This window comes from Pieris rapae, chromosome 5 (genome assembly GCF_905147795.1).
Source record: "Pieris rapae chromosome 5, ilPieRapa1.1, whole genome shotgun sequence".
NCBI classification, from domain to species: Eukaryota; Metazoa; Arthropoda; class Insecta; order Lepidoptera; family Pieridae; genus Pieris; species Pieris rapae.
In genome coordinates this window covers 10,531,235-10,558,811 of record NC_059513.1, presented here as the reverse complement: position 1 = coordinate 10,558,811, position 27,577 = coordinate 10,531,235, and the positions used below count along the sequence as shown (strand labels likewise).

General features: G+C 34.4%; 2 protein-coding genes across 7 annotated transcripts; both read right to left on the bottom strand.

Moving 5' to 3' along the window:
* Nucleotides 1-288: 288 nt before the first annotated feature.
* Nucleotides 289-6,349, bottom strand: LOC111003640. 2 transcript variants are annotated; one of them, XM_022274268.2, is made up of 7 exons: nt 6,151-6,349; nt 5,079-6,032; nt 3,993-5,004; nt 2,819-3,915; nt 2,583-2,691; nt 2,380-2,513; nt 289-2,092 (listed from the first exon to the last, which is right to left on the bottom strand). In XM_022274268.2, the coding sequence occupies exons 1-7, from the start codon at nt 6,269-6,271 to the stop codon at nt 300-302; spliced, it is 5,220 nt and encodes a 1,739-aa protein (XP_022129960.2). In that variant the 5' UTR covers nt 6,272-6,349; the 3' UTR covers nt 289-299. The 2 variants fall into 2 exon arrangements, with proteins under 2 accessions (XP_022129960.2, XP_045484428.1); XM_045628472.1 differs by lacking the exons at nt 289-2,092; nt 2,380-2,513 and having other exon boundaries at nt 2,589-2,691; nt 2,809-3,915.
* Nucleotides 6,350-6,942: 593 nt separating this feature from the next.
* LOC111003584 (ral GTPase-activating protein subunit beta) lies at nt 6,943-26,808 on the bottom strand. 5 transcript variants are annotated; one of them, XM_045628251.1, is made up of 32 exons: nt 26,485-26,808; nt 26,093-26,251; nt 25,638-25,875; nt 25,484-25,513; nt 25,108-25,342; nt 24,638-24,798; nt 24,170-24,312; nt 23,763-23,874; nt 21,423-21,569; nt 20,111-20,197; nt 19,823-19,945; nt 19,287-19,364; nt 18,374-18,539; nt 17,978-18,187; nt 17,338-17,540; nt 16,217-16,315; nt 15,270-15,404; nt 15,181-15,192; nt 14,504-14,725; nt 13,749-13,855; nt 13,257-13,419; nt 12,464-12,638; nt 11,924-12,053; nt 11,390-11,491; nt 10,744-10,949; nt 10,037-10,181; nt 9,758-9,876; nt 9,161-9,321; nt 8,786-8,872; nt 8,454-8,593; nt 7,904-7,983; nt 6,943-7,178 (listed from the first exon to the last, which is right to left on the bottom strand). In XM_045628251.1, exons 1-32 carry the CDS (start codon nt 26,518-26,520, stop codon nt 7,067-7,069), a joined length of 4,323 nt encoding a protein of 1,440 aa, XP_045484207.1. In that variant the 5' UTR covers nt 26,521-26,808; the 3' UTR covers nt 6,943-7,066. The 5 variants fall into 5 exon arrangements, with proteins under 5 accessions (XP_045484207.1, XP_045484208.1, XP_045484210.1 ...); XM_045628252.1 differs by lacking the exon at nt 15,181-15,192; XM_045628254.1 differs by lacking the exon at nt 21,423-21,569.
* Nucleotides 26,809-27,577: the final 769 nt, after the last annotated feature.

Genomic DNA, 27,577 nt, shown 5'->3' with positions numbered 1-27,577 from the left:
GCTTATCCCATTGTTTTGTGTTTCTTTATTTTTTCTCGTTTAGTTTTCCTAGCATTTACTTGAAACTGGCATAAAGTTATGTTGCCATTATATCAAAAAAATGAGATTTCGGTAGGAATAGAAAAATGATTTATGTCGACCCCTTAGGTGACTTTAAATGTCACTATCGTTGAAGCTATTAAAGCTACCTTAATATTAATTATAAAAAAACAGGATAAGATTTGACTTTATTAATTTATCTATCAAACATTAACAATACAAAATAAATACTTAAACATTGTCGTACGTTGTTACTGATTTTAAATTCTGAAAAATACTTCTGAAAACGATAATGCAGCGAAAACCGTCATTACAAGTATAGAATAAACAGTAACCAGAATATCTCTTTTTAATTTAACAATCGGGTCAAAGTGATTTTGTCTATGATCGCATATTTTATTTATCTTGTATTCTTTAACTATTGTGCTACTGCTTCCGCACCAATCAGGAGCTAATACACGATTGCATGGTTTCGATGTTTCGATAATGGGTATCTCTATTATTTTATTAAATGAGGTATTACTATACAACGTCTTATAATCCGAGAAGAAGTACATTGATTGCTCCGATGGCTTACTTATAACACCGACTAGAGAGTTCGTAACATTTGTACTGTGGTGAACTGTTATCGGGAAAAATTTCGACTGAACATCTGTTACTGTGTGTTTGTAAGTAATTTCAGGAACGTTGACATTGACCTCCTTATCAACGAGTAATGGACTTCTCAAAAGTACTTCATCATTTAAAATATGATAGTTGGTCTTATATAAGTAACACAAGTTTTGTTGCTGAAAACTTTCTAAGGAATTTGTTGAGAGTCCATTTATTGGACTTACATCAACAGAATGTTCTTTGAACTCGGCTCTTTTTAAAATAACTTCAAGTTCATTAAGTTCATCACATTCTACGTCATCAGTTTTATTTTCTGTAAGATGTGTCTGACAAGTTGTGATGTTTCTTATTTCGTTTAAAAGGCCCACCAAAATATCAAGTGATGTCGAGTCGTCCACTTTAGATGTTTTATTTTCCAACATACTTGAGTCACTTACCTCACAACCTTTATCAGATGTTTTCTCTATGCTCTGAGATTCCTCATTTACGTTTTTGTGTGTGTCCACCAGGCCGCTCTCGTTTTCCTCTTTCATAAGAATATTTGTGTGCTGAGTCATTGTAATGTTGCTTAATGGATGATGTGTTAAATCGTGTTCAAACTTATCTTCTTCTTCTGTAATCCTTTTCTTCTCCTTCACCTTACTTTTAGCAACTGCCGTGACAGATTTTGCTGCTTTATAACCTTGATTTTGTTCAGAACTGCCTTTATAACAATTCAGTTCATCGGTTGTTTCGACTTTTTCGCAAACAGCTTTATCTGAATTTACGTCTCCTGCAGTATTATGCATAGAATACGCAACTGTAGAAACTTGCGTGGGAAATTTAGCAAATGTCCAATCGACATGAGACTGAGACTGAGACTCTGTTAGTCTTTTAGTTTCTGCCATCTCTTTTATTTTTGATGATGTTTTACCAAGAACATTTTGTGATAATGTAGACTTGACAACCAGAGATCCAACATCTCCAGATTGTAAAACTAATATTTGCTGAAGAGAATGTTTAGGTGTTAATGTTAAATTTTTTAATCTTAATCGTTTTTGAAATGCTCCAGCGGACAATCGTCTATACAATGCGTTCTCCAGCCTGGCTAACTCGGTTAAAGAATTAAAGGGCTGTATGTCATACGTGATGACATTGAAATCAATATTTTTACTCAGCACACTTTCACTATCCTTAGATAAGGTAGCTACAGCTGTTGTTATGCTCTTATCTCCAAAAACATCAATCGGAAAATCAGTGTTTGACATAAGCTCCCCATAACGTTCAATAGTATCCACAAACACGTCGTTCATGCTTTCGCTACTTTCTGAAGTTTCTTTCTTCTCACAAAGCGAAGTTAGCCCCGGTGCGGTAGCACTGCTGATCATTGTATCTATCATCTTGTGTAATTTCTTTCCTAGTACAGTAGATTCTTCTGCTGTCCGAGACGAGGTCATTGATCCTAAAAATAATAATTATTATTTAAAAAAGTAAAAAAAAATGGTTGTCGGTTGACGGATGATAGCTTAACGTGATAACGTCATTACAAAACATTGATGAAATTATTTCATACTTTCTATGGATTGTGAATTATCACTATTTTGAATGTATACAAAGAAGGACGGAATCCTCTGACGCATAGGGTAAGCGAATGAAAGAGAGATAGATATATGCAAGCGTTCAATGAGCGTAACGGGACACTTAGTCATCAATTAGACGTTGTCTGCTCAAAATTGGATGTATAAATACCCATATCTAAATCATTTGGTACAAGCGGTACTCTTGATTTTTGAGCTCCAGAGAATCCTTTCAACTCTCGTGTTGGAGAACCACGTCCATAATGATTATTTACATACGATTCCACCGCGACCATCTTTTTTAATCTGCAACAACATTTTTATGTTAAAACTAATTGACGAATATTTTAATATTTCAATATTTTTGTGCCTTACAATGTTTCAGGTGCTTCGGGTATGTTTGATTTATAGGACGGCCCAGTCGCCGACACGGGAGAACGTTTGCGAATTCTGTCGGGGCTAGTGCTTTCTGACCGTTTGATCCCTGTATAGGGTAATATAGAACTATTATTATTCTATGCTTAATACATTAAAAAAGTTGATGGGTGGGTAATCCAAAAATACTAGGGTGCTACTCATAAACAAACAGTACAAAATTCACCTTTACACACCTAAAGGTGGCGGCACGGTGGAATGATATTTTTGAGATCCGGATATTTCAGTTCTTTTTTGTCTTATCTTAACATTTAACGAGTCTCTCCTCTCGGCATGTGTTATGGTATTTGTGGAACGTTGTGGTCTTTGAACAGTATACTTGTTTCTATAAGACGATTGTTCGTTAGACGGTTGGTTATACTTTCTAGGCTGGGCTAAGCAATCAAGCCTAGATTTCGGTGGCCCACGCACTGCTTCACCTCTAGCTTCTTTAACTTCATCTATTATATCTGTAATTTTTCTTCGGTTTAACTTATCAACTGGTTTTTCCTCCACAGAAGACTTTAGATGATATTGTGACCTTCCAGCGTGAGTGAGTGTATTTACTCTTGGTTTTTTATTCTTTGGAGTTGATCCCCTAGAGGACGGCTCGCTGGGTTTCAGATTGGGTTCTTGTTGTAGTGGTTTTCTAAAAGTAACTTGACGACTGCTATGTTTCTTGTCAGTGTCGTATCTTTTTGATTTTGGTTCGCTGTCTGTCCTCGGACGGTTGACTTTAACACTTTCGAAATCACGCAACAATTGTGAGATTGCTTTTAATGGATTTTCAGATATTTTAGTGACTGGACTAGTTAACTTCCTACGATCTTTTTTCTGTTTATCATCACCTGACGATTGAGGCTTTGTCAAAGCTTTAGGTTTTGGTATTGTAGCTATTGGTATTTCGCTTTTTCTATAAATATTTTTATTAACAGGTGAATCCAGATAAACTTTTTCAAAACTAAAGCAACTGGGGTTTGATGATACCAGGTTATGTTTGAGGCTTGTACCACTATCGGAAGGTTGTACACTGGAACCTCTCACTTGTTTAGAATCAACCGGAACCTCAAACTCATCACATTCAGGTATTTTGTTATTGCTCGAACTGGAGTCAATTGTTCCAAGCTTTTTCATTAGATCATATATTTTGTCGATACTTTTTCGGCATTTTACAGGTAATACTGTATCCTTTTCTTTTGGAGTATTAGAAGACATTACATTTTGATTTCCTGTGGTGTTTAAGAGAGGGCTTCTCTTCTCCGATATTACGTCATTTGGTATTGAGCTGCGTTTCCTGAAAGAGTTATATTATTTATTTATGTTATAGATATATATAGTAAGATATTTATTTTTGATTTATAAGGTACTCACTCCGAATCTTGAGAAATTGGTGAAACTGGATGAGAAGGATTGTCGAAGGAGATAATATCCTTTAACAAATTTAAACTAGATCTTAAATCTTCCGATACTCCAGAGGAAGACGCGGTAAAAACTTCTTCAACATTCTGCTTCAATTTTAGTTTATTTTGGTGATGCATTACCTCTGTATCGGCATCATCTAAGTAGTAACTGTGATTAATATATTTTTCTTTATTTCTTGGAGACCTCGGTGATTTTTTACGTATTTCATCTTCGCAATTTTCTAATTCCACCACAATTTTTAAATCATGATTACTGACCTTTCGCTCTTTTTTTGAAAGTCTGGACTCATTTATAGATTGTCCATATATGGAATTGTAAAATGACTTATTTGTTATTGATAATTTGGTAACTGAGCTCGATGCTTGCGCCATAACACCTTTTGCGTATTTGTTTTTATTTATTTTACAAGTATCACTTAATGATTTTTTCTTTATCTCGCGCCTTTCTCGAATTTCAAGAAGTCTCTTTCTTTTTTTCTCTTCTATAACGTGCGAAGAATTTTCATATGGAGACTTAATTCTTATTCTTGTCGGAGACTTCTTCTTCTTGTGATTAAAATCAATCTCTTCAGGGACTGGTGAGTTCATATTCAGCCGTTGTAAAGTGCAACACAATGCATCGGAAGACATCAAGCTAAAATTAGCCTCAGTTTGTCCATCGCTGTAAGACTTGTTTACATTGATAACGTTTGGATAAGTAAAAAAAGATTCATTGTAACCATGATTTTTAGAAAAGACAAAAGACGCAGAACTGTTGTCGGTGTCCACTCCAATGAAAGAATCATCGCAGGTGTCCGGCGACCGATTCGTTAATAGACTATACTCGTAGGTACTATACGGTAGGTCACTTGTTGTTTCACGTTCGTTTAGTTCTTCTATTTTAGGTGTATTAATTTGTAACTCACTCTTTCGGTTATCCATTGGATCATATGTAATTGACGGTATAGGGCTTGATAAACAATCTGAAAAATAAAAGGTACCAATGTTCTCAATGCAAGGTATGATAGAAAACATAAAATGGCAAAAGTACGCTTACCTTCAATTGAATGTTGAGGCACAGGTTGCGTGATCTTAATAGAATTAAGTTTACTTATAAGAAGGCCGGACTCCGATTTCTTTATGTTAAGAACAACATCGACGCGAGAAGGAGTCTCGTTTAAAGAATTTACCTCCTTCTTGCAACTTATAATTAAATTATCGTTGCAACGTTTTGTAAATAACTTGTATGTTCCACACAATAATCTAGGAATTTCTATTACTATTTTCTTCTCTAATAATTTTGATAGGGATCTAATGTCTACTTCAGAATGGACGATATCATTCCAGGTACTTTTTATTCTGCTTGATTGACGTTCCATATGCAGAGGGATACTCACTGAATTTGCCAACATGCTCTTCTTAGAGCTATTATCATTAAAGACATCATTTCGCTCAGCTTGCCTCCACTTTTCTTTAGCCTTTTCTGTCAAGTAATCTCCATTACTAATGCGTTTGAGTTGTTCTATTGTATGTTGAACATATCGTATGATATTATCCATATAAAAATTGCTGTTATCTTCTAGTCGTTTGCAACATATATAATCCAAAAGCGACGAAGGAAGCACATCTTTGTCTGTCATTGCAGGCATAAAGCTGTTTAATTGTTCTTTTATATAAGTGTCTTTGAAAAGAAAGTTTTTGTCATATGTTGAGCCAAACTTGGAAGTATTCATAGCAAGATTACCAAGTTTATGACACAAAGTATTTTCAATTGAGGCAGTGTTATTGAACAAATCAATTCTTTCTTTATTTATCATCATGATATTTCGTATGTCTTCCGTGCTATATATCTCACCAATATCAGATTCGTCTGAATCGTGATCATATATAATTGTTTCAACGTATTGATTCGACGGTTTTGTTTGGGAATGTTTAACTTCTGTCATCAGTCTTGTCCCAACGTCCAAATTTTTATATAAAATGACTAAATCGCTTGCCGTCAGTGTTTCATCTTAAAGTTTAAAGAAAGAGATTGAATAGTGATTACTTATTAAAACATTAGATTGGTTACTATTATATAGACGTACAAAATTATGCATCTACAAAATTTATGAAAATGACCAACTTACCACTACTAGTAAATTGACTATTATTAGTCATAATTTCAAGCAGTTCGTTAGCAGTTTCGTAACAGCGTCTCACATGCCCTTCCGTATTTTCTTTACCGTCCGATGTCTGACTTATCAACATTACTAAATAAATTTTAGGCAGATATAAACGGATTGATATGAAATTTATAATAAATATATTCGTACAAAAAACACAAATACAAAATCGTCGACAAAATTGTAAATTTTTAAGTCAACCTTGCCAAACTGTTAATGAATTTTGACGACCATTTGAAAATCGAAATATGTCTCGATGGCCAGATAGACTTCGGATTATAAAAAAATGACATATGTTTTCACGGACAAATAAGACAATAGTGTAAGTTGTATCAGCGCCGGTACTCTGTAACTGCCAGTAGCGGTAGAGGTCCCACTTCAATGTTGTTTTTTGTACCACGCAATCCGAAGGCGAGACAATCAGGGATTTTGAGAGAACTATATAGAAACTTCATTCAAAAACAAAGTACCGGAACGGCTGCAGTAACTACGCAATTGGAAACAAATCATCGACTTTGAGTACGTACTTATACCGAGAATAAAGAAAAATTACGTTAAGGACGTATCCACTTGGAATCACAATGCCTGGTTAAGTTTATATTTAAGTGATACTCCGAAATATTATGTCACAACTCACAGACCATTTTTTGTTAATAAATTATATTTGACAGTAGATGTGTGCATAAAAGTAATTTAAAATTTATAATAAATCACTGTTGTAAAAGTAACAAATAAATAAAATAAAACATATTAATATATTATTCATTTATTCATAAATAAAATTATTTAAGTACAATATAGTCCGCACGGAATGTAAAGCTTTAAACAAATACCATACAATTGAGTCTTAAAATGAATGTTAAGAATTCTTGAAACACGGTTAAGGTGCTCTAAACAGAGATTCGAGAAGTTGCGGTTCGTCTAAGTCCTTCTTGTATTGCTGCGCGATCTCCTGTATTAAGTGACGCCTTCGCACGTGGGGCGGTTGGTAGCTGCAAAATAATATGATTTTAGAGTCCCAAACAAATAATATATCTTATATCTTATATCTCTAGAATCTCGGGATCGGCTCCAACGATTTTCATGAAATTTAGTATACAGAGGGTTTCGGGGGCGATAAATCGATCTAGCTAGGAATAAATGATAGAAAATAACAAAAAGGTGGTGTTTAAGTAGTCCCAATTTAAACTGAAAAATGTATCTTCCTGACATCTATCGGCGAATAATAATACTATTTTTTTTAAATTGCTTTAACGACACAACAACACTATTCCAGCATATATATTCTATATTGTTCATATTTCATCATTTTATTAGTATGTAATTCGTACTTAAATATAACTTCCAAAAAACACAATTTATAAAAAAATAAAAATACCGAGCAAGGCAAGGTACTGATATTTATGAATTTTGATACAATGATAAATCAATTTAATTAAACAGAAACGTGTGAGTAATTCAAATGTAGCCTGGAAAGCGGAATAGAGAAATATAGCGTACAGTCTTATAATAATAATACGATAGCCCAAACTAAAATAAAAATCTTTTCACCTCAGTATTTTTAAAATATGGAAATTACTTTGATGTGGTAATAAAGTGTGTGTATAGGCGAGTAGGCTTCATCTTCTACATAAATATTGTTTCTTCGAGATATTCAAATAAGTGAAATGGTATGGAAATCCAAAATAATAATTATAAAAAAACTACTACTACTTACAGATCAGTATTAAGCCGCGTTCGACGTGCAAGATGGGTTGCAGCACGACGTAAGCAGTCTGGGAGAAGGCGTGGCGCCACCTGTCATATAAATTAAAAAATACTGTATATGTAAGTGAATTAAAAATATAGTAAGTACAGTGATTTAGCAAAGATAAATTCACACTGAATTGTAAATGTTTTAGAAAGCAAAACATGTATATCTTAGAGAACACACTTTTGAATAAAATGTAATTGATTAGGTCGTCTGTAAAGTCGGTTGACGGACGTTAATTTTATGTAATAATGTTATAAAAAATATTTTATATACCGCTGCATACTTATAAATTTAATTATTATCACTAATATAATTATTTTGAAAGCAGCGTTTATTTACCTAACAACTCTGATTGGCATTATCTGCAAAATATTGTGTTTAACATATCTAGTATAAATTCTAACTACCCTCCACTGCAGTCGACGCCATAATCTCGATTTTGATCTTCCCCAATCTGGTCTGGTACACATCATTAATCGTTTCCGTTCGTATTCCTAACTTAATCGGTACTAACCAGAGCTCCATCAGCCAGGACTCCAGCAGCAGGCGGACAGAGCAGGCGCACGAGGCCGCCCAGAACTGCGCTCACGCACACGCACCACACCTCGTGGCGACGCCAGGGCACGCCCGTTTCACAATAACGGAGCAGATCGTCTACAATACAGTTATAACAGATCAGCAATTGGATTGTACATTTAAAGGCCGGCAACGCACTTGCGAGCCTTCTGGCAATGCGAGTGCTATGTTACATCAAGTGAGCCTCCTGCCCATTTGCCTAAAATTTAATATTTTTGACAAAAATCATTGTTTCAGCAAAACATTACAGTAATATATACATTGTCTTACCAATGGGTAAATTGAGATGATCTTCGAAATCTTCCAGCCATATTATGAGTATCTTCGGTGTGAAATCTCTGTTCCTTCGACCGCTTCCTAAAATTTATAATCAATTAATTAATTAAATAATAATTACAATAAAATATATTTTACACATTAAGAGATTTGTTTATCGACTTATGATAACTTTTTTAATTATTACATGGTTTATCCAAAATACTTATTTTAGTCGAAAGCAATTAATAGCTATTTAAAAAAGATTCAAACATGAAATAACTGTTTTATCTACTTGATCGGTTTTAGACCGCATAAATAAGAAAACTAATTAAAACGGTATAACAATAAATACATTTCTTTATATAAATGAACTAAAAGATGATATACCAGTAAGCGCCCGGTCCAATTCAAGCGACAATGCCCGGGATTTGTCCGATAAAGGTGCACGTGTTCGTGTACGCTCGCATTCGCTCGTACTGCGCTCGTAACTCGCGTGTGACCCACTCGATACGTCCCAACATGACCCGTGTCCCTTGTCCGAATTGCGACTGAAAATCAGAGATCAAATTTAAATCTTGATAAGTACATCCACGAAGGTCCATTTAAGTATGACGTAACGCTATATTCTTACGTCAACAGTAAATATTTACTATTTGTAAATTACCAACGCATTGTGTATGCTTAAAGTCTAAATACATTTTCTAGGATTCCTACACAAAATTAATACGTGTATGTAATTACTAATGTACTTTTATTATTAAGAGTTTTGCTTACTTTTGCAGAAAAAAGGAGGGAGGGGGGGGATAACAATCACAGTAAATCGGCTTATTTAATACTGAATTGCTTCTTCTATTTATGTTCGCCATTATTGCATATACGATAAAGAAAAATATCGAAGGAAAATCTGTAATTTTCTTACCGACTAATAAATAAGTTTTCCAATACAAAATTATCAATAAAACTGTAAATAATAATAATACTCACTTCACAGACAAACAGGAGCCATCCACATCAGTCTTAGTGTCATCATCGACTTCGTTTAGCTCATTACCAGAAGGGACGACAAAGGCTATCTCGTCCGTTGAATCTGACCAGTATAAAACCTGTAAATATACATTCATTGAGAATCGAGAGAAAGAAATCAATGATTTAGATAATTATATGCAGGTCAAAAGAAGGTTCGCGAGTTCGTTGCCGGCTTTCTATGTACGCTCAATGTATACACTTATGTATGCTTCGTTTTATATAAAAGATTATACAAACCTGTTCCCTTCCATCATACAAAGCCGGCGCTATCTTGTCCGGTGGAGCGTGTTCAGTGTGCGTAAAGTGCGGTTGTGCGTCGTAGCTCGTACGGACATGTCCGGTCCAACCGGCATGTCCGGATACTCGGACTGGTGTACCCAGACTGGAAAAATATACATGATATAAAGTATAAAAAAGCATTGAAGGTTAGCAATATTACTGGCTATTAAATAAGAAATACAAATATTCATAAAAGAAAAAAGATGGACACGCCAGGATTGAATTTTGTGCCAAATATAACAAAAAAAAATTGCTTACTATTCATGTGTTGTATATGTATTCATATTTTTTATGAAATAAAATATCGTTGTTCCATTACTTTCTAATGTATTTTTTCTGTGTTTTTTGTTTGTACTTAAAGCAATAAATTATTAGCAAACAAGAATCTTGTATTTTCTTTTTCTTATGTACCAATGAGTGTTGGCACTCTTTTTTGAATAAATATACATATTTATTATTCTATATTTAAACATTCCAGGTCAAACTGTCATGTACAACTATGAAAAATAACTTTCAACTGGCTGCTTGTATTGTAACCAAAGTTAAAACCCAAATTTATAATTAACTGTCTTGATATTGACTTTGAAATGGTTTAACCCTCAAATTAAATTTTAAAATAATTTAAAAACAAAACTAAATTTAAAACTATTTGATCCCGGACTCACCCTCTCAACATGCGTATGAACCCAGCAGGAACTGTTTCCGCACTAAGGGAATTAGCCACTATGTCGGCGGCACGCCTCTGTCCTGCGCGTACGCAAAGAACGTGCACGGTCAACGCGGCGCGGCTTCCCGTCCCGTCCAAACGTCGCAACGCCGCTGAGAAATCGCTCGCCGAACTATCCAACGCTTGAAGACGGGGTAAGGTACCCTAAAAGATAAAAACTTATTTACGAAATGTCTTGCGCCAAAGTCAGTTTTATTTGTTTTGAATCTATTCTACGTTATTAGAAATTAAATCAATCTTTAGGTAGAGTTTAAGGTATAAATTTTCGTATGAATTCAGAAGTTTTTTTTATTTGTGTATGTTTTATAACACATGCCTGACTATTTAGTTCCATTATTCGAAGAGCTTAATAAATTAAAATATTGAATAAATATTCTAGTCATAGACTTTTATACATGTAGTCTTTACATACGTATCTTATGTACCTATGTGTATAACTAAAATGCGGTTGCAGTAATTTTGATAAGAATTTCGATGCTTAAGTGGATTCGAGAATTTTACTTTACAATTCAATGTTTTTTTTTTATATAAATTAGTAACTTTTGTACTGTCTGTCGGATCCGCTAGTTATAAAAATACTAAACCTTTTTATCGGGGGCGATATTTAGATAACCAAAGTGCGAGAGAAACATTCGCGCCGTCTGGAACTCCGTCACGGGCTCCGGAGGTACGTATTCCTCGCCAGTCTACAAATTAAATATCTCTTAATAACAAAATGAAGGTATGTAGAAAATAAATAAATAAAAAAGACCACGTACGAGCCAAGGCTGTCATGTGCAATCTTGCTCATTTACAAGCGTAATGATTTCTTATGTACGGACGTTCCATAGCTGTACATTTTGATCACTTATAAGCATGACGATTTCCTCAATTGTCGGAGAGAGTATAACCGGACGCAGGAACTCTCTTCTCCTGTTACTGTGCAATTAACTAAATCAAGGGAGTTACACCCCAAGAACAATGCTAGACGTAGGCACTCTTTTCGACTATTAAATTGCATAGCAGTTAACATACTATTATTTCGCTCATATTCTATTATACACGAGTGGTTAATATAAAGACAAAAATCTTCTATTAGTTAAAGGAATCGTACAGACCAAAACAAATAGATGACTCACAACATTGTCCTCGCTCTCTCTAACGCGCCGTTCGATGGAGGCCTGCTGTTCCAACAGCTTGAAGAGCACGTTCGCTTCCGGGTCATTCAGTTGACGGAGTACGGCATCCAAACTTGGAAACGCCGTGTCACTAAAATATTTAAGTGTTTATTTATATATGTTTACCACATTATACATAGTAAGAAAATTACGGTATGATGATACACAATAATAAATAAAAATACTAGAATTTTTCTGAAACAGAAAAAAAAATTAGCAACAGCGGATTAGGTTTGAGATCACGAGCACTTAACAATGCTTTCTCTAAAACCAATCAACCGACTGTTAATTTGTGGTAACCCTGCTGATTGTCAAAAGTTTGTCAATGGGATTACTTATAGATGGTATTTTTGTATTTTTATATTTCTAACAATATAAAACGTTTATGTCATTTACGTTCAGAATATTTCAAAATTATTATATAAAAAAACAATTCAAAGTAAAACTAATTCGTCGAAAATTAAGTATAAGAACTCTATTGCTTCGCTGAAAAGTACTCACAGGGCACACGGCGGCGGGGCACAGAGTGGTCGGCAGTGAGGCGGAGGCCTAGCGGGCGGCTCCAAGATGGCCACGGGGCGGGGGCACGCCCCTCCCGCCCCCCTGCCCGCGCTCCTAGCCGCGCCTCGGCTGCTCAGGGACCACGCGTAACGACCCCAACCGGTACGGATGATCACTGCGCAAAGTTTTTTTAGTCATTTATTAGAATACATAATAACACAATATTTTTAACAAGTTTTGCAGAAAAAATGATTATTTACAACATAAAAATATTGCTAAAGATAATTTTCATTAATTTGTTTGTTTTTATGTTTGAATCTATGTTAAATGAAACTCTATGTTTGAATCTATCGTTAAAATTTTGAGATTACAACATACAATTAAAGGAACATAAAGTTAGGGTATGCGACACTAATTAAAAACGAATTTGGCTTATTTAAGATTTCTTAAATCTGAAATTTCAATATAAGTGTAAACGACCTATTGGATATTATCGGAAACGAGAATTCTGAGTTTGGGAAAAACTCAATGGCTTATTTTGGCTTCAAGTGTAAATGATTGGCAACACTAAAAATGTTTGCTCTTCTATATGTTTAACTTAAGCATATATATGTCACTAAACGAATGTTAAGATAACTCACTTATACGCCTTGCTTTGAGAACTGGCAGTAAATGTAAAATTTTAGCATGTATATTTCTTTTTTGACGTTCATAAGTGTACATTGTGTTACCTATATGAATAAATGATTTTTAACTTGGCTGATAGCTGTTATTAATGAATGCAAAGTCTCACCGACAATAGTGGGCTGTGGTTCCTGGCTGTTCGCGAGCGGTTCTTCTAACAACGACAATAAAGTGCTGCCATCTGCCACAAAATGGCGTAACTTGCCATGTCCGAGGGCAGAGAGCCAACGCTCGTCCAGACGACACCAAGTTCCCGTACCGTTTGTCCCACTCTAAAAGAAAATTGTATCAAATTATAATCCTCTAATTTGTAATATGCTTATATTTTTTAAATTAGAAGAGCACTTCTAATTTAAAAAATCGTTCATTTAGTTTTAACATTTAACAATAAAATACCCAAATAGTAATCAGAATTACTTTTCATTTTTCAATCAGAATTACTTCATTGGAGAAGTATAATATAACAATTAAATAATAACAAAACAAATCTTATCAATTTAAATTATGGTTCTTAAAAGTATTAGAAATCTCAACTATTAACCAAATGCAATAGATCTAATCGATCAGAACATTTCCCTATATTTAATAAAACATTATTTACCTGCTCCAAAATCAACATGAGCAGTGCTTCGGCTGCATCACGCACTCTCATAGACACGGGTTTCAATTCCTTTTCATCTTTCATTTTGGTTGGCTCCCCGGGCTTTCCTGTAAATTGTATAACTGTACCTAAAAATCTCTCTTCCCATAAACCATTTCGTAACTATTAGGAATGTATCGATACGCCTTTTTGCCGATACGATACCGATGCCGATACGATAAAAAATATCGTCGATACCGATACCGATACCAACGCTTATAGAATTAAAATTTAATTGAGGTAAAATATATCAAGTTTGTTTTAATAATTTTCATTTTTATTATAAATATAAACACTCCCAATCTTTGAATAAAGGCTAAGTTATTAAAATTCAGAATTACAAGTAATTAAATTAAACTGTTAAAAATTAAAAATTTTGTAATTCTGTATTTTATTTAATTTAGTATCGAAAAAATTCTACGCGCGATAGCAGTTAAAACCCAACTAAAGTGTAAAGGGACAACGCTGGTGAGAGAGGCAATGATAGTCCGTGTCTCGATTGCAACGCACTAGATCTAACAAGATGCGCATTCATTTTTTAAAGCGCGAAATTGGAAAAGAATCGGCAATTAAAATATCACCGATACCGATATATCGGTATCGGTATCGGATGCATACCTAGTAATTATAATGATAATCCAATCCACAACTATTCTTCTTCTCGTTGCCGTCCAAAATACTTAATCACAAGGAGGAACTGTATAGCATCAACTCACCCTGACTCTTAGAACCGGATATACCCAGTTCAACGACCTCCATAAGGGCAGCGAGGCAATCCGGGTCGTTAAGAAGCGCCGGGCAAAGCCAGGAAGCGAGGCAGGTGTAGGCAGCCACCACACACGAGTGGAGATCGCGAGAGTGCGCCTGCGGCGGTCTGCCGCATTGCACCGATATGTAGTCGCAGATCCAACGTACTGCGCGCTTACGTTCCAACGCGTCTGCGCAAAATAAATATCAACATTGCTTTAATGAATATTAATGCTGTAATACTTCATAAAGATAACGATTAATTAAAAAAACATAAGTGAACACTTATAGACACGTTAGAAGTTATAGTTCTGTGTCGTAACAAGATAAATTTTTTTACTAAAATTTTATACTACATTTGTAGAAAAAAACAACACTAACAATAGAAAAAAGGTATTAAATACTTTGTAAGTTTTATTATAATGCATTATCTAGTTAAATAAAGCTTATTTATATATCACAAAAATAATATTTCTATATAATTTCTTTAATATAGAAATATTAATGGGATATTTTTTTTAAATGTTGACTATGCTAACTTCAAGGTGTGCACGCGTCGTAAAACTTTATTCTCATCACTTTTCCCTAACGCGCCCAAAGGAGTATAACTTCAAAAAAATTCATAATGAAAACATGACATTCTTACCTATTATTATTTCTGAAGCGCATGCAAAGGTAATAAAATAATTAGTCAGAAATATTAATCACATTTCTCATAAATCAATAAGTCTATACCTGGTTTAGCAGAGTGCAACTTGGCAAGGCCCGAGAGCAACTCCAGCGCAGCCAAAGAAACCTGCAGGTCTCCCTTCCACGAGGATATAAGCCGGTGACACACCAGATATGTCGCTCGAATTACGAGTGCGGCACCTTTATATACTTGTGTATTAGTTTCAAATCATGTTATTCGACTCTTACGAGTCGACCCCTATCAGTCAATTTAAATAGATGTAAAATTTTAGTAAAACGAAAGTTAAAACTAAACAAAACTACATTTATGTACCTCTGAAAACACGCTAATCTGTAACTAATCTGTAACTCTCTATAGTGACAGCGAATACAAACTTAGTTAAAGTAAGACAGTTTAAATCTAACCTAAATTAATTTTACAAAAATCACCATTTATATTAAAAAAAGTCGATGAAAGATGTCTGTTCTCGTACTTACCATTCAAATATACAATTAATATGCAGATGTTCAAATAAATATAAATTATAAAAATAATGCATGAATAATTCCATTACTAATTTACAGTTGAGACGTTTACATGAAAACATAAACTAGCAAGCAAATAACAAAATAAATCGTAAATAGCATTATGAATAATGATAAACAATACTTCTGGGCGATTTTTGACTTGCAAACTACAAATTTTAATCAATATTAATACAGTGTAAACTCAACATAGCGAGGTCCCAAGAAGACCGAGTCTTATAAAGCCAGCAACACATTCGCGAGCCCTCTGGTATTGAGTGTCCATGGGCATCACACCCTTGCTCGTGCGCTTAGTTCCATAAAAAAAAGAAACCATAATTGTATTCTTGTCGTGTGTCATTACAAGTTTACACTGCACTAATAAACTCCCTACATCCGTTTGAAAAACTTAACGATAACTAGATATTAATAAGTCACACAGTAAAAGTCAAATATCGCCCTTATTAGCAACCAAAAAGTGAAATTACCGAAAACAGGCGATGATGGATCTAGCTCCCTAACATCGGCGGCGAAGTCGTCTTGAACGCTTTCAGCACTTGCGGGGCCACTGCCGCCCTCTGATCGAGCTAAAACACCTCCCGAATAAATTTCCCAGCCTCTTTCTTTATATTTCATTATTCTTGCTTTATTGCAAAAATGGCAACATTGTTGTATTAACATTCATATCTGCCAATGGACTTTGTATCCGGCTAATAAATAAATTTAAAAAAAAATCATATCGGTTCAAATAAATGTCCCATCTTAGATATTATGGATTAAAAGATACAAATTAAAATGATATGTATCTGTTTTACTAAACAGTACTGATCAGCATTTTAAGTAGTGTATACTTATGCACCTGTTTCAAGAGTTTTAATGAAACTAATTTATTAAATTCGTGTTAGTTTTTGAATTGTTCAAAAAACGGCTTAGAGGATACTCCTACAACGCGATTGCTTATAACGCGATCCGGGTTAACGATATAGGCGATTTACTGTATGTTTATTCCGCTCCTATTTCATGTGTATTGATAGCTACGCAAATAAAACCAGCGTGTTTTGTGTAATGATAAAATGCGTAAAGTTTTGAATGCTTAAGATTTTTATAGTGTATATTATGTTTCATCTAACTTAGCATTGTACAAACAAATTAAAAAGGGCCGACCATGAATTGTCACGCCGTAGAGGATTCAACTATTCAGTTTTAATAAATGTACTAAATATATGTTTGATAGATTGCTGCTGCTGCGTACAAACTATAGAGCTATATATTAGCTAGCGTCTAGAGGTCTATTAGCCATGAGGAAATATTGTCAATACCATTGTAGATATATATCAGAATAAGCCTAGTAGACTAAAATTAGGATGGCTGTCTGATGGCAATGTGAATTTTAAAAATAAGTGTAAAAATATATCATTTTTTGTAATAAGATTTAAAGTTCAAAAAAAGTAACAAAAGGTACTTTTAAAGTCATAATGATTGATTTTAATTGAATTTGTTTCGATTCTAATTGTAAGCGAGACCTCAATATTGGAAAGACAGAGATAAAAACATCGTACTCAGTATAAGTGCGTATACGTATACGCAATTCATGGAAGGCCTTACATACCTTTGTACTCTGTGCTATGAGAGAGAGCCGAACCAGGCGGGGCGCTGTGGGCCTTGTTTGGGGAATGCGTGTTGTGCCTCACGCACAAGTAGAGGGCGCTAAGTAAAGGTACGGCAAGCGAGTCCGACGTTTCCACTTGCACAGCTGACACGCAGATCAGAGAGAGCTTCGCACGTGCGTATTCGCCCAAGGTCATACCCGCGCTGATTCGGACATTTAATTGCATTAATATATATTAATAAACTCTTGAATTAAAGGATTTTAAACAAATATTAAAAGCTGCCATTTCCATTCTTTTATGTATGATCACAGATAAAAAAAAACTTGTATTTTTGTGACTTTGGTTGGACTAAAAGTTAATTATTTCGACGACTTAAGTTATGCCCACCTATGTATAGAGGCCATACATCGCTGTAATGGTAAAACAAAGGTCTTATTCATATTTAAAAAACTATTTATGCATGTCCTAATATTGTCAACTATTTAAAAATTATATGTGTTATATGTGGTATTATAAGTGAGCAGGATACTCTTTCTTTAAGCAATTGGAGGTCGTATGTACCAACCCAACCCCCAACAGGGTTCGATTCCAAAGGACCTACAAGGTATTCAAAGAATCAATCCTGTAAAAAATACTTACTATTCATTACATCCCGGAAACTCGGGAACCGGCAACCCCTTATAGTGGTAAGGGAAAGCTACCAAAGACAACAGAAGACTGATAGCGGCCTTGCGCAGTTCACGCTTGTCTATGGAGCCGCATTCGAGTTTCGGCTCACGCTCTGAAAGGATCCGATCTAACGCTGATATGAAGTCTGGAACTAGGACTAACACGCCGTCGAGGTCCAATCTGAAAAAAAATACAGTGTTAAATGCGTATATATTAGGCATCTTGTCTAGCGCCAATATTTCGATACTGAATGTTAAACCACCTTATGATACACAATATTGTTTGATTATTGATTATTGTATTATTGATATACAGTAGAGATTTAAGTGAAGATAGAGAATATTGCTTGGGAATTCTTCTTGTTACCTGAATATATCAGCAGCATCCAAAACCACGGCGGCTGCAGTAGCCGGATCCCTTAGCCCGCGTTGTAAGGCAGCGTACGTACGAGCCAAGTACGGAGCGAGAACTTCTTCTCGACATTGTTTCGAACATATCACCCGGCATAATGTGCCTAAGGCTACTGCGCGACCTATTGCGAAGGAAATTATCATTTTAAATCATAAATACTACTAAGCCGTTAATATCATTAATTAAATTACGACTTTGTACTCAGTTACATTTCACAAAACATTTACAAGATGCAGCCTGTAGCAGCTTATTAATTGTTTTATAAAGATTCGAAGAAGCTCGTCAATACTAATTCAGCACACTTAATAAAGTTTTTACATTATTAAAATATGTATTACATGTAATACAGGGCCTCTATTTATGCGACATGAAGTAGTAGTTAAATATCGTGGATAAGGTATTTTATTGAAAGAAGACTATGTTAGTTTAAAAGTTTGTAATCCAAAGATTTTCTCAAAATTGCTTGTTTCGTCTGAGAATCAAACCGACTTAAAAAGTAAAAAAAAACGAGTGTGCTAGAAGAAAATATGCGCGCGCACTGCTGTCTCTTGCTTATAACCCCCACTCAACTACTTCCGTTCGCCTTGCCCGATCACACTTTTCGTAACGCTTACGTCACGCGTTCACCAGCTTACTCCCCAAGTCAAGCGTGCGTAAAGAAGTTTCACTTCAAAAACACCCCTAAATTTATGATGCTAATCGAATGAATGGCCAAAAACTAATAACTCTTCTTAAGTAACATAGTATTTTAAAAGGAAATTAATTTGAATCAAATTAAAAACAAACATGAAACTGCTGCATTAAGTGGGTATTTGTTTGTCAAATAATTAAATAAATGAGCAAAATGTGATCATTTTTAATGTCTTACCAGCCTGATAACTGAACAAATTCAGTTTTTGAGAAGCGTCCGACAATGACGATGGTGGCGGAGTTCCTTCAGATCTTTCTACGAATAAAACAAACTTGTAATATAATATATTGTTTTGAATAAATATTTCATAATATTAAATTTTAATTTCTAGAACTGAAATGAAACCTATAATATTACATATTATATATATATATATGCATATATATATTATGAGATTAAACTTTTAAAGGCAAGCCTTTATATCGTGGGCGAGTATTTAGATCATAACTTTGACCAACCAATTATAAATAATTTAACTTATTATTGAGAATATAAAAATTAATACATTTCCATACCTATTTATATATGGCTGACAGTGCGATTTTTTTAAAAGGAGAAGTTCACCTCTTGGTGTTAGATAAAGTTAGAGAGATTGTGAGGAAAAAAATAATAAGAAGGTCTTCACAAATCAAAGAACATCTTCGCAGGTGTCGTACTAATTAAAAAGTATTAAAACAAATAATTACAACAAGGGCAAAATAATATAAACTTACGTTGAGTATTCGTAGGGTGTGTCCCGATCAGGGCTGCCTCAAACAGCCATTCGCCAAACAAATGCAATATTGAGTTCACTTTTGGTCGCAAAGGCGTTAAAGGCGGCTTCTCCGTCTCTCCAACTATAATAATAATTACATATTACAAATCCTAAGTATGAAGAGTTTCATAATTATTTAAATTATTAAATTCAAGTTGATATATAATTCCCTTCTAGCCTTCTGGCATTATTATAATTAATTATTTTTAAGACAGTTTCTTCTTCTCCCTCTCAATGTCAATCTTACCTTGAGATGATATAGAATTAGGCGGAGTTGTCGGAATAACGCTTGATGGGCGACTCGTCAAAGCTATGAGAGACGTCCGGGGGGTACCTGCATGAAATATATGGATGATATACAATTTAATATATACGTTATTAAAATGTGGTGCAAAATATGTGATAGTGCTGTTTAAACTACTGTGCAAACTAAAAGCTAGTGCAGTCACTATTTTCAACTACTGACGTGCCAGTTTTAGTATTTTATAAAGTTAATATACAGTCACTTAATTGAATTAAATTTACGAAAGCATGGGTTTATTCAATTATTTTACATATCAGTTAAAATATATTTATTTTTTATTTTGTTGCTGTTAATAATATAATTGAAATTACCTATCTTCTCTATTATTAACTTTTACCGTCAGCATAACTTAATATAAATTATTTTAGTAATCTCTTTATTCATTCACAAACACATAATTTTTTTAAAGTCAACGGGAATGGACATCTGTCAAAGTAGACATGAGGAGAAATTGGTTGTGCTGAAATTAATCTGGAACGGTATAGGAAAAACACCTTTTGTATGACAATCAAGATTTATAATAATTTAGTTAAAACATTAAAAGATCTTCCACCTTCCTTTGGAAAAACTCTATTACTCTATTAATTATTATTTGCGTGAAACTTTATAATAATTTAATAACGTAATAATATATTTTATTATTATCACATTTTATCACTAGAAATTATATAAGAATTGTCTATATGTAACTTCTATATAAAATATCGTTAAAGACAAATTTGTACTCCACTATGTATGGCAGAATATGCGAACTTTAGATTGTACTACCATTTGTGTATCATATTCTATAGCAAATAATTAAAAATTATTATTATTATAAACAAATTATTGATTGGAAGTTCCGATGTTTTAGAATTATAAGAGATTTTTTGTTTTCTTGTGAAAATAAATTAAAATTAACACAATATTCCACAATATTGCGTCTAAGTTTAAATATCCCCCATTTTCATAATAACTAAATCAGTGTTTTTAACTTATGTGCTCGTCTCTTTCTGTCAATCGGCATTTACACTGTGTTGGAAAGAGACCAGAACATCGCCCTTGATTTGAGAACTGGCAGTAAATGTAAAATTAGAATAATTTAATGTACATTTCTTTTTTTTTGACGTTCATAAGTGTACATTATGTTACCCATATGAATAAATTATTTTTGACTTTTGACATTGTTTAATAAAGGATAACTGATTTAGTTTCTATGAATAAGGGAGTTGAGTCTAGTCCATGCCTTCGTAAATTTAGTAAGATTATCCCATACTTTTTTCAGGCATCTTCTCCCTCGGGCGTGACGTGCTGAATGACTTAGCGAGTCTCCGATGCGTAGGCGGAGTGAGTTCTTCCTCCTGCTCGTCCGCCACCCCCGACACCCCGGCCCCCCCTGCCCACCATCGCTCCTGACCACGCCCTGTGCACTCACTCACTGTACCCCTGCTCCAACCCTTTTTACTCTGAGATATTCCCGTGTACAACAACCCAACAACAAGGGAAGAGAATAAAATTCATAAAATTCTCTACGTTAAGATTTTTTAATACTTTCAAATTAGCTATACAAATGTGACAAAACCAAACCAGAAGAGTTAGCCATAACCACACCCAGAGAAGTTAAAATATTTTACAGTTTAGTTTTTAAACCCATGTTAATAAATAATTTAGTCATTATCAACAATTAATAAAAGAACAGAAAAATGTTGTCTTAGCTTTTCATAACTACAGCCAAAGTGTTAAAATTTGATTAACCAAGAAAGAAACCATTAGGAACAAATAATTTAATGTTTGCCAAAAACTTTTGTTATTTACAAATATTCACCAGAAAATGCGTGCATGCTTAAAATAATAAACATCTAAATTCTTCGATGTACTGGTAATATTGATTAATTAAACTGTATGTATTAGATAACATACACATTAGGTATCACGATCAGACACACGATTGTGAGAGTCGCACTGAAGTCGTAGGTTCGACCCCTGCCTGTTAATCAAAATTTCTATCTATGCGCGAATTAAATATGTAGGATGAACCGTATATATTAACCATACGTAAGGAAATTGGCATATCTCAAATAAAAAACCGACATGAGACATGATAACCTAAACTCTAATTTTTCATTCCGCAAAATTCTGACATTTCATAAGTGTTGCTACTAAAACCTTCTACGAAATACAAATTTGACCCAAATAAAACGCTACATATTTTTTATGTATGTAAGATATGGATCCCATCTGAGGCCAAGACCTCATATAGGGATGTATCCCGCTTATGGATAATTACTTTTACTTATATATTATACGTGTATGTCCTCCGCAAAACGGACCAAAACTTGAGTCTAGTTGCGGAAATTGAGCCCACCTATCTACCTACCTACCTACCTACCTGTATGTCTTCTTTAGAATTGAGTGAATATCTCAAAAACTACAGATTTTGATGAAACTTGGACAATTCTCAAAATTAGAATATAATCAATCATTTCCATTCTAGTTTTTTGAGGGTTTTGTTTTTGTGTATTAAATGCCGGCAACGCACTTGCAAACCTTCTGTCAATTGTGAGTGTTTATGGGCAGCGGTTAGTTACGAGGGTTTTTTAAGTCACTAAATTTAACACAATATTGGCAGTCTACCAGTGGCGAAGGGTGAAATTTTGGCAAAGGGAAGCCGGTCCAAAAAAATGTTGAACAGCACTCTATATGAATTAAAGCCATAATAACAAACAAAATCCACAGTATTTAACCAAATCTGCGATTAAATTACCTTACAGAATCAGTCACAGTTTAAATAACACAAATATTAAAATATAACAAACGAAATTATCACGCACCAGTGGTATAGGAACACATGTCACATACTAAAAATAATCTATTTTCAACCAAACGAAATGGAACGCGAAAATATGCCAAAATAAAAAGAATATGACTTGCGAAGGATTTCATTATAACGCTAATTCTTTTTAATTTTGTCGTGTTTTCTTTCTCCCGTGCCGTGGTTCAATAACAATAATTTCTTTGTCTCTTTCTAATAGAGGAGAGGAGAGAACTGCAAGCCGGTCGCGATCAGCCTTATCTTTCTTTAAATTTTACGTACAGTTAGCGAGCATTAGAAAGAGATGGTTTGACACGCTCTGTCTCTTTTCGCCTCATAGTAAAACGTTGGCCGAGATAAGCTGTAATTCGTCGAGTTACCTTTAATGTAATTTAGGTACGAAAAATTGACGCGCTGATTAATTTACGACTATAAAATGAAATGTGATACTTAGGGTATTGCTAAGAATTACTATTGCTATTGTAAATCGCGCAGGCATTTAATTAATAAGACTTTGTTAATGAAATAGAATGTAAATACTTTTGTATGAATATGGAACTGATTTTTGAAAGGTAACCCGGTGGGAATCGGCTTGTATGGACTCTTCGCCACTGCAGTCTACTTATATAATATCTAATTCCAACATCACATACGAAGGTCAAATGAATAAACTACTTTTTTAGAAGTCATATTAAAAATTAAAGTATTTTCTCAGGTTAATAATTTACAGTGTTCTACGGCCTACCCTCAAATTAATTACAATTAAATCATTTGAAAACCTAATTTAATAAATAGACGATTTACCAAGGAAAGCGTCTACGTGAGCAGCCAGCCCCAGCATGGCTCGGTGGAAGATGGCAGGAAGTGCACCTAACCATGCCTGTTGGTTGGACCCTTCCTCCCACCGCATTGAGTACTGAAACATTAGGGTAGATTCAGAAAGGAGACTTTTGGCAAGGGGAATTTTAGTTACTCTTCTTCACCTCGAGGAACGAGAAATTATTAAATTAAAGGAATGTATCTATGTTTATTCAATTTAATTGGTGTAATATTATTTAAAACCTCCGATAGGGCTCAGGATTATAATATTGTTTTCACATAATTAGGTACCTAACATAACGTTTTATGGTATAAACGTTATTTACGGTATAAAAGCAAATATTAGGTTTAAAAATTAATTAGATTTTAGATAGTTCTACATAAAATATAACCTGCAACAGATGCGGCGTATGCGCGATAAGATGAGGATGGCAAAGGTCAACCGGATTCCCAATAGTATGAAGTATGCGGTACCAGCTCTGCATCACGCTTTCAGCGCTCATATCCGCTGGGACTAGTGTAGCGTCTTCGTCACCTTCACACAACATTTTATTTATAACGACTTTGCTTGTTTTTCCTATAAGCTCATAAAAAGTTTCTTCTTTCCTAGTTCTTAGAATACATTCTACTTTCAATCTTCAACTTCTCTAACGCTCAATCCTTAGAAACATAAATATATTTAAGCCCACTGTTTATATTTTGATTTCAGTATCTGAAAAAACTAGGCTTGATTTTAATAGTAGATTAATACCTTTTGGCATGATTATTAAAGGCAGACTTATAGAAATGCACATGTAGCATATAAAACACATACTTGGTTTTGGAAAAGTCATAAAGATGTTGTTCGTTGATATACTTACTTATGGGCATAACAGGAAACAGGGGTCCATACATATGCTTGAGAAGTCTTGCAGTGAGGCATAGCGACACACGAGTCCATTGCTCAGTGAGCGGCGCACGGTGACGCCAACTTATACAGTGTTCCCGCAATGTACGCCATAGTGGTGGAGATGGAAAACATCTAAAATAGGAAAAGAAATGCTTTATTAAACAAAGTTTCCAGAAATGTACTTCTGCGCTGGTTAATTACCAATTACAATAATAACTAAAGTGATTTTAAATTAATGAAAGATTATTAAACTGTACTTACAAATAGCAAAATAATATTTTTTTTTAATTCAGTTCAGACTTATTTTATGTAAAAACAATGATTCTCTGGTCTGTAAAAGGTAAGCCCTACCTTTAAAAAATCTTACAAGTCTGCTTAAAACATGGTGCAAATTAGTTCTTGAAACGTGAACAAATACACCCTGTTTTCAACAATGATTACCTGTGGCAAGCCAGTATCCACACTTCAAACAGCACACAAAGCACCCTTTCACACAGTTGCTCAGCTGCTCCATGCACCGGAGCTGGTGGGGCCAACAGGGCTGATGCAGCGGCAAGCAACAAAAGCAACAAGGCTCGCCATTCTCGAGAACCCAATGACGCACTGTCAGCCAATGATCGAGCTAACCGCAGGACTCGATGGCAAAGAACTGCTTGTTTACTGATTAGATCAGCACCTACCATCATGTCAAATATTTTTTTTTTATTTAAAGTTGGCATAAAATCTGAGTAGATAAGAATTTGTTTTTTTTTTGTAATGAATTGTTTCTCATTAAATTAATAAAATTTTGAAGGTATATTACTTTAGTTATACTTACTTAAATCCGTTTGATAAATGAATGCGAGAGCTTGAAACAAATTTTGAGTCAATGTACATCGGGATGTGGAAGATTTAACATTACATACATACAACAGTAATAATCTAGATGTTTAAGTTTTAATTTATATCTACAGATCAATTTTTTCACTTACTTTCATTATGTCTAGGAACAAATAAGTTATGTAGATGACTCAATATTTTGGTGGCATAGCGTTCAGGTGAAGCTGCTAAAGGGGCAGGCACAGCCGGAGGAGGGGGCTGTGCTGGTGCCACTGGAGGAAGTAATGCGGACAACCATGAACAGCACACACGGACACAGTCACGTACAGCCTCATGCTCAGAAAGTGGTAAAGATAGACCATATCGTATTACTTCTAAAACCCATTCCACCTGAAATTTATTCTCCATTTCTTAATATATAATTAAACATCTAAATTCTAACAGAAGCCCAAACAAAATTGTTATTTTAGAAATAATATATAAGGCAATTTACAAGCCCTATGTAGTCCCCTAGTAAGTGTATGTAACATGTTTTTATTGTTTTTTGTATATAGAATTTTACTTTTAAATAGTTTTGTTACAGGTAATATCTCAAATATTAATTTACTTCTGCATCTGTGTTAAGGGGGCTAGGTTGATGTGAGGCTAATTGCCTCACAACAGCCAGGACTACATCACGTCCTCCCACAGCTCCAAGTACTCCACACCCGCCACCCTCCAACGGCAACGAACTCCATTCTGAGTACATTCCGTCAGTCTCCCGGTTCTGTTTAAAATAAATTAATAATTAATCTCAAATATAACATACAGAAAATTATTATTTTAAAAGGAATTAGCAAAATCCATGATTAGCAGTAATGTTATTAAATTTAAAAAAGGTTAACCGAACGTAAAAGAAATTAAGAAAGTAAAGATATCTTTAATATTAAGATGAAATATTGACGTGGTGGACTTAATAGTAACATTATGGCAGTATTCAAATAATAACTATGAACATACCTTACTATTGACTCGGTTAAAGATCCCCACATTCATAAAATATATTGGGTCAATAACGGTATTGAAACAGTAAATTGGATAATTTAAAAATTAGTTAATAGTCACTATAATTAGTATTATGGGCGTATTTATCAAACCAGAATCATCGTGTCACTAAGGCTAGTCATAAATCGAAAATAATGTAATATAGTCACAAATGAATTGTTTGTTTTCAATAGAAAGCTAAAATTCTAATGATAGATTTACCAATTAGGAAAATCGCAATTTATAAAAACAAATAATATAAATTCTTGTTTACTTGGTACCATCCACAGACTATGTAGTAGTAGTAAGTACAGATTTTAGACTAAAGATAGAAACCGTCTATTAACCATGACAGAGGTGTAACTTGTACGCACGAACTATGATTAGGTAAATATTAGAATTTAGAATGTCTAAGCCCTAAGCTTCATTTCAGAAATATGACTTTTTTGTCGGCGTCGGGACGTGTCGACCCCATCATAGGTTAGGTCACTAGTGCAATCAGTGAACCCCCTTCTTAGTGGGAGTACCATGCTGTTACTTTTGAGTTTCAGCCAAATCGTCAGGCATGACCAAAGGGTACAATAGATTCATCTTGTTGTACTGGCGTTTCGTGCGGTGACTGAGACTCCCAGAGCCCATCGACCTCCCCCACCAAAAGTATGAAGGTGCAGTTTTAACAGAGATTACCCCAGGGTGAGACTTGCGTACCACACGTGCGGAGAATCTCCCACTGGGCGTCCATCACCGGAACAGTCAGTGTTTGGTGATGGATGCACAGGCTGCCCTTACAGCATATTCGGATGATTACGGATGCTGCATTTAGGAGATTAGGGTTTGTCCTGCGAAATTCAGTTGGTCTGTCGGAGACTGCCACTAGGGTACTATATTCATCTTTAGTAAGGCCTCTTATGAAATGTATTAAGGGGATATATTGTTTTTTAAATTTATTTATTAAGTCTACAACATCATACTTATTACTAAATCTACTGATAATTTTATAAAATCTTATATCTAATATGTATGACAATACATGTAAACAAAAGTTATGCTAAAAAAAATACAAAATTAA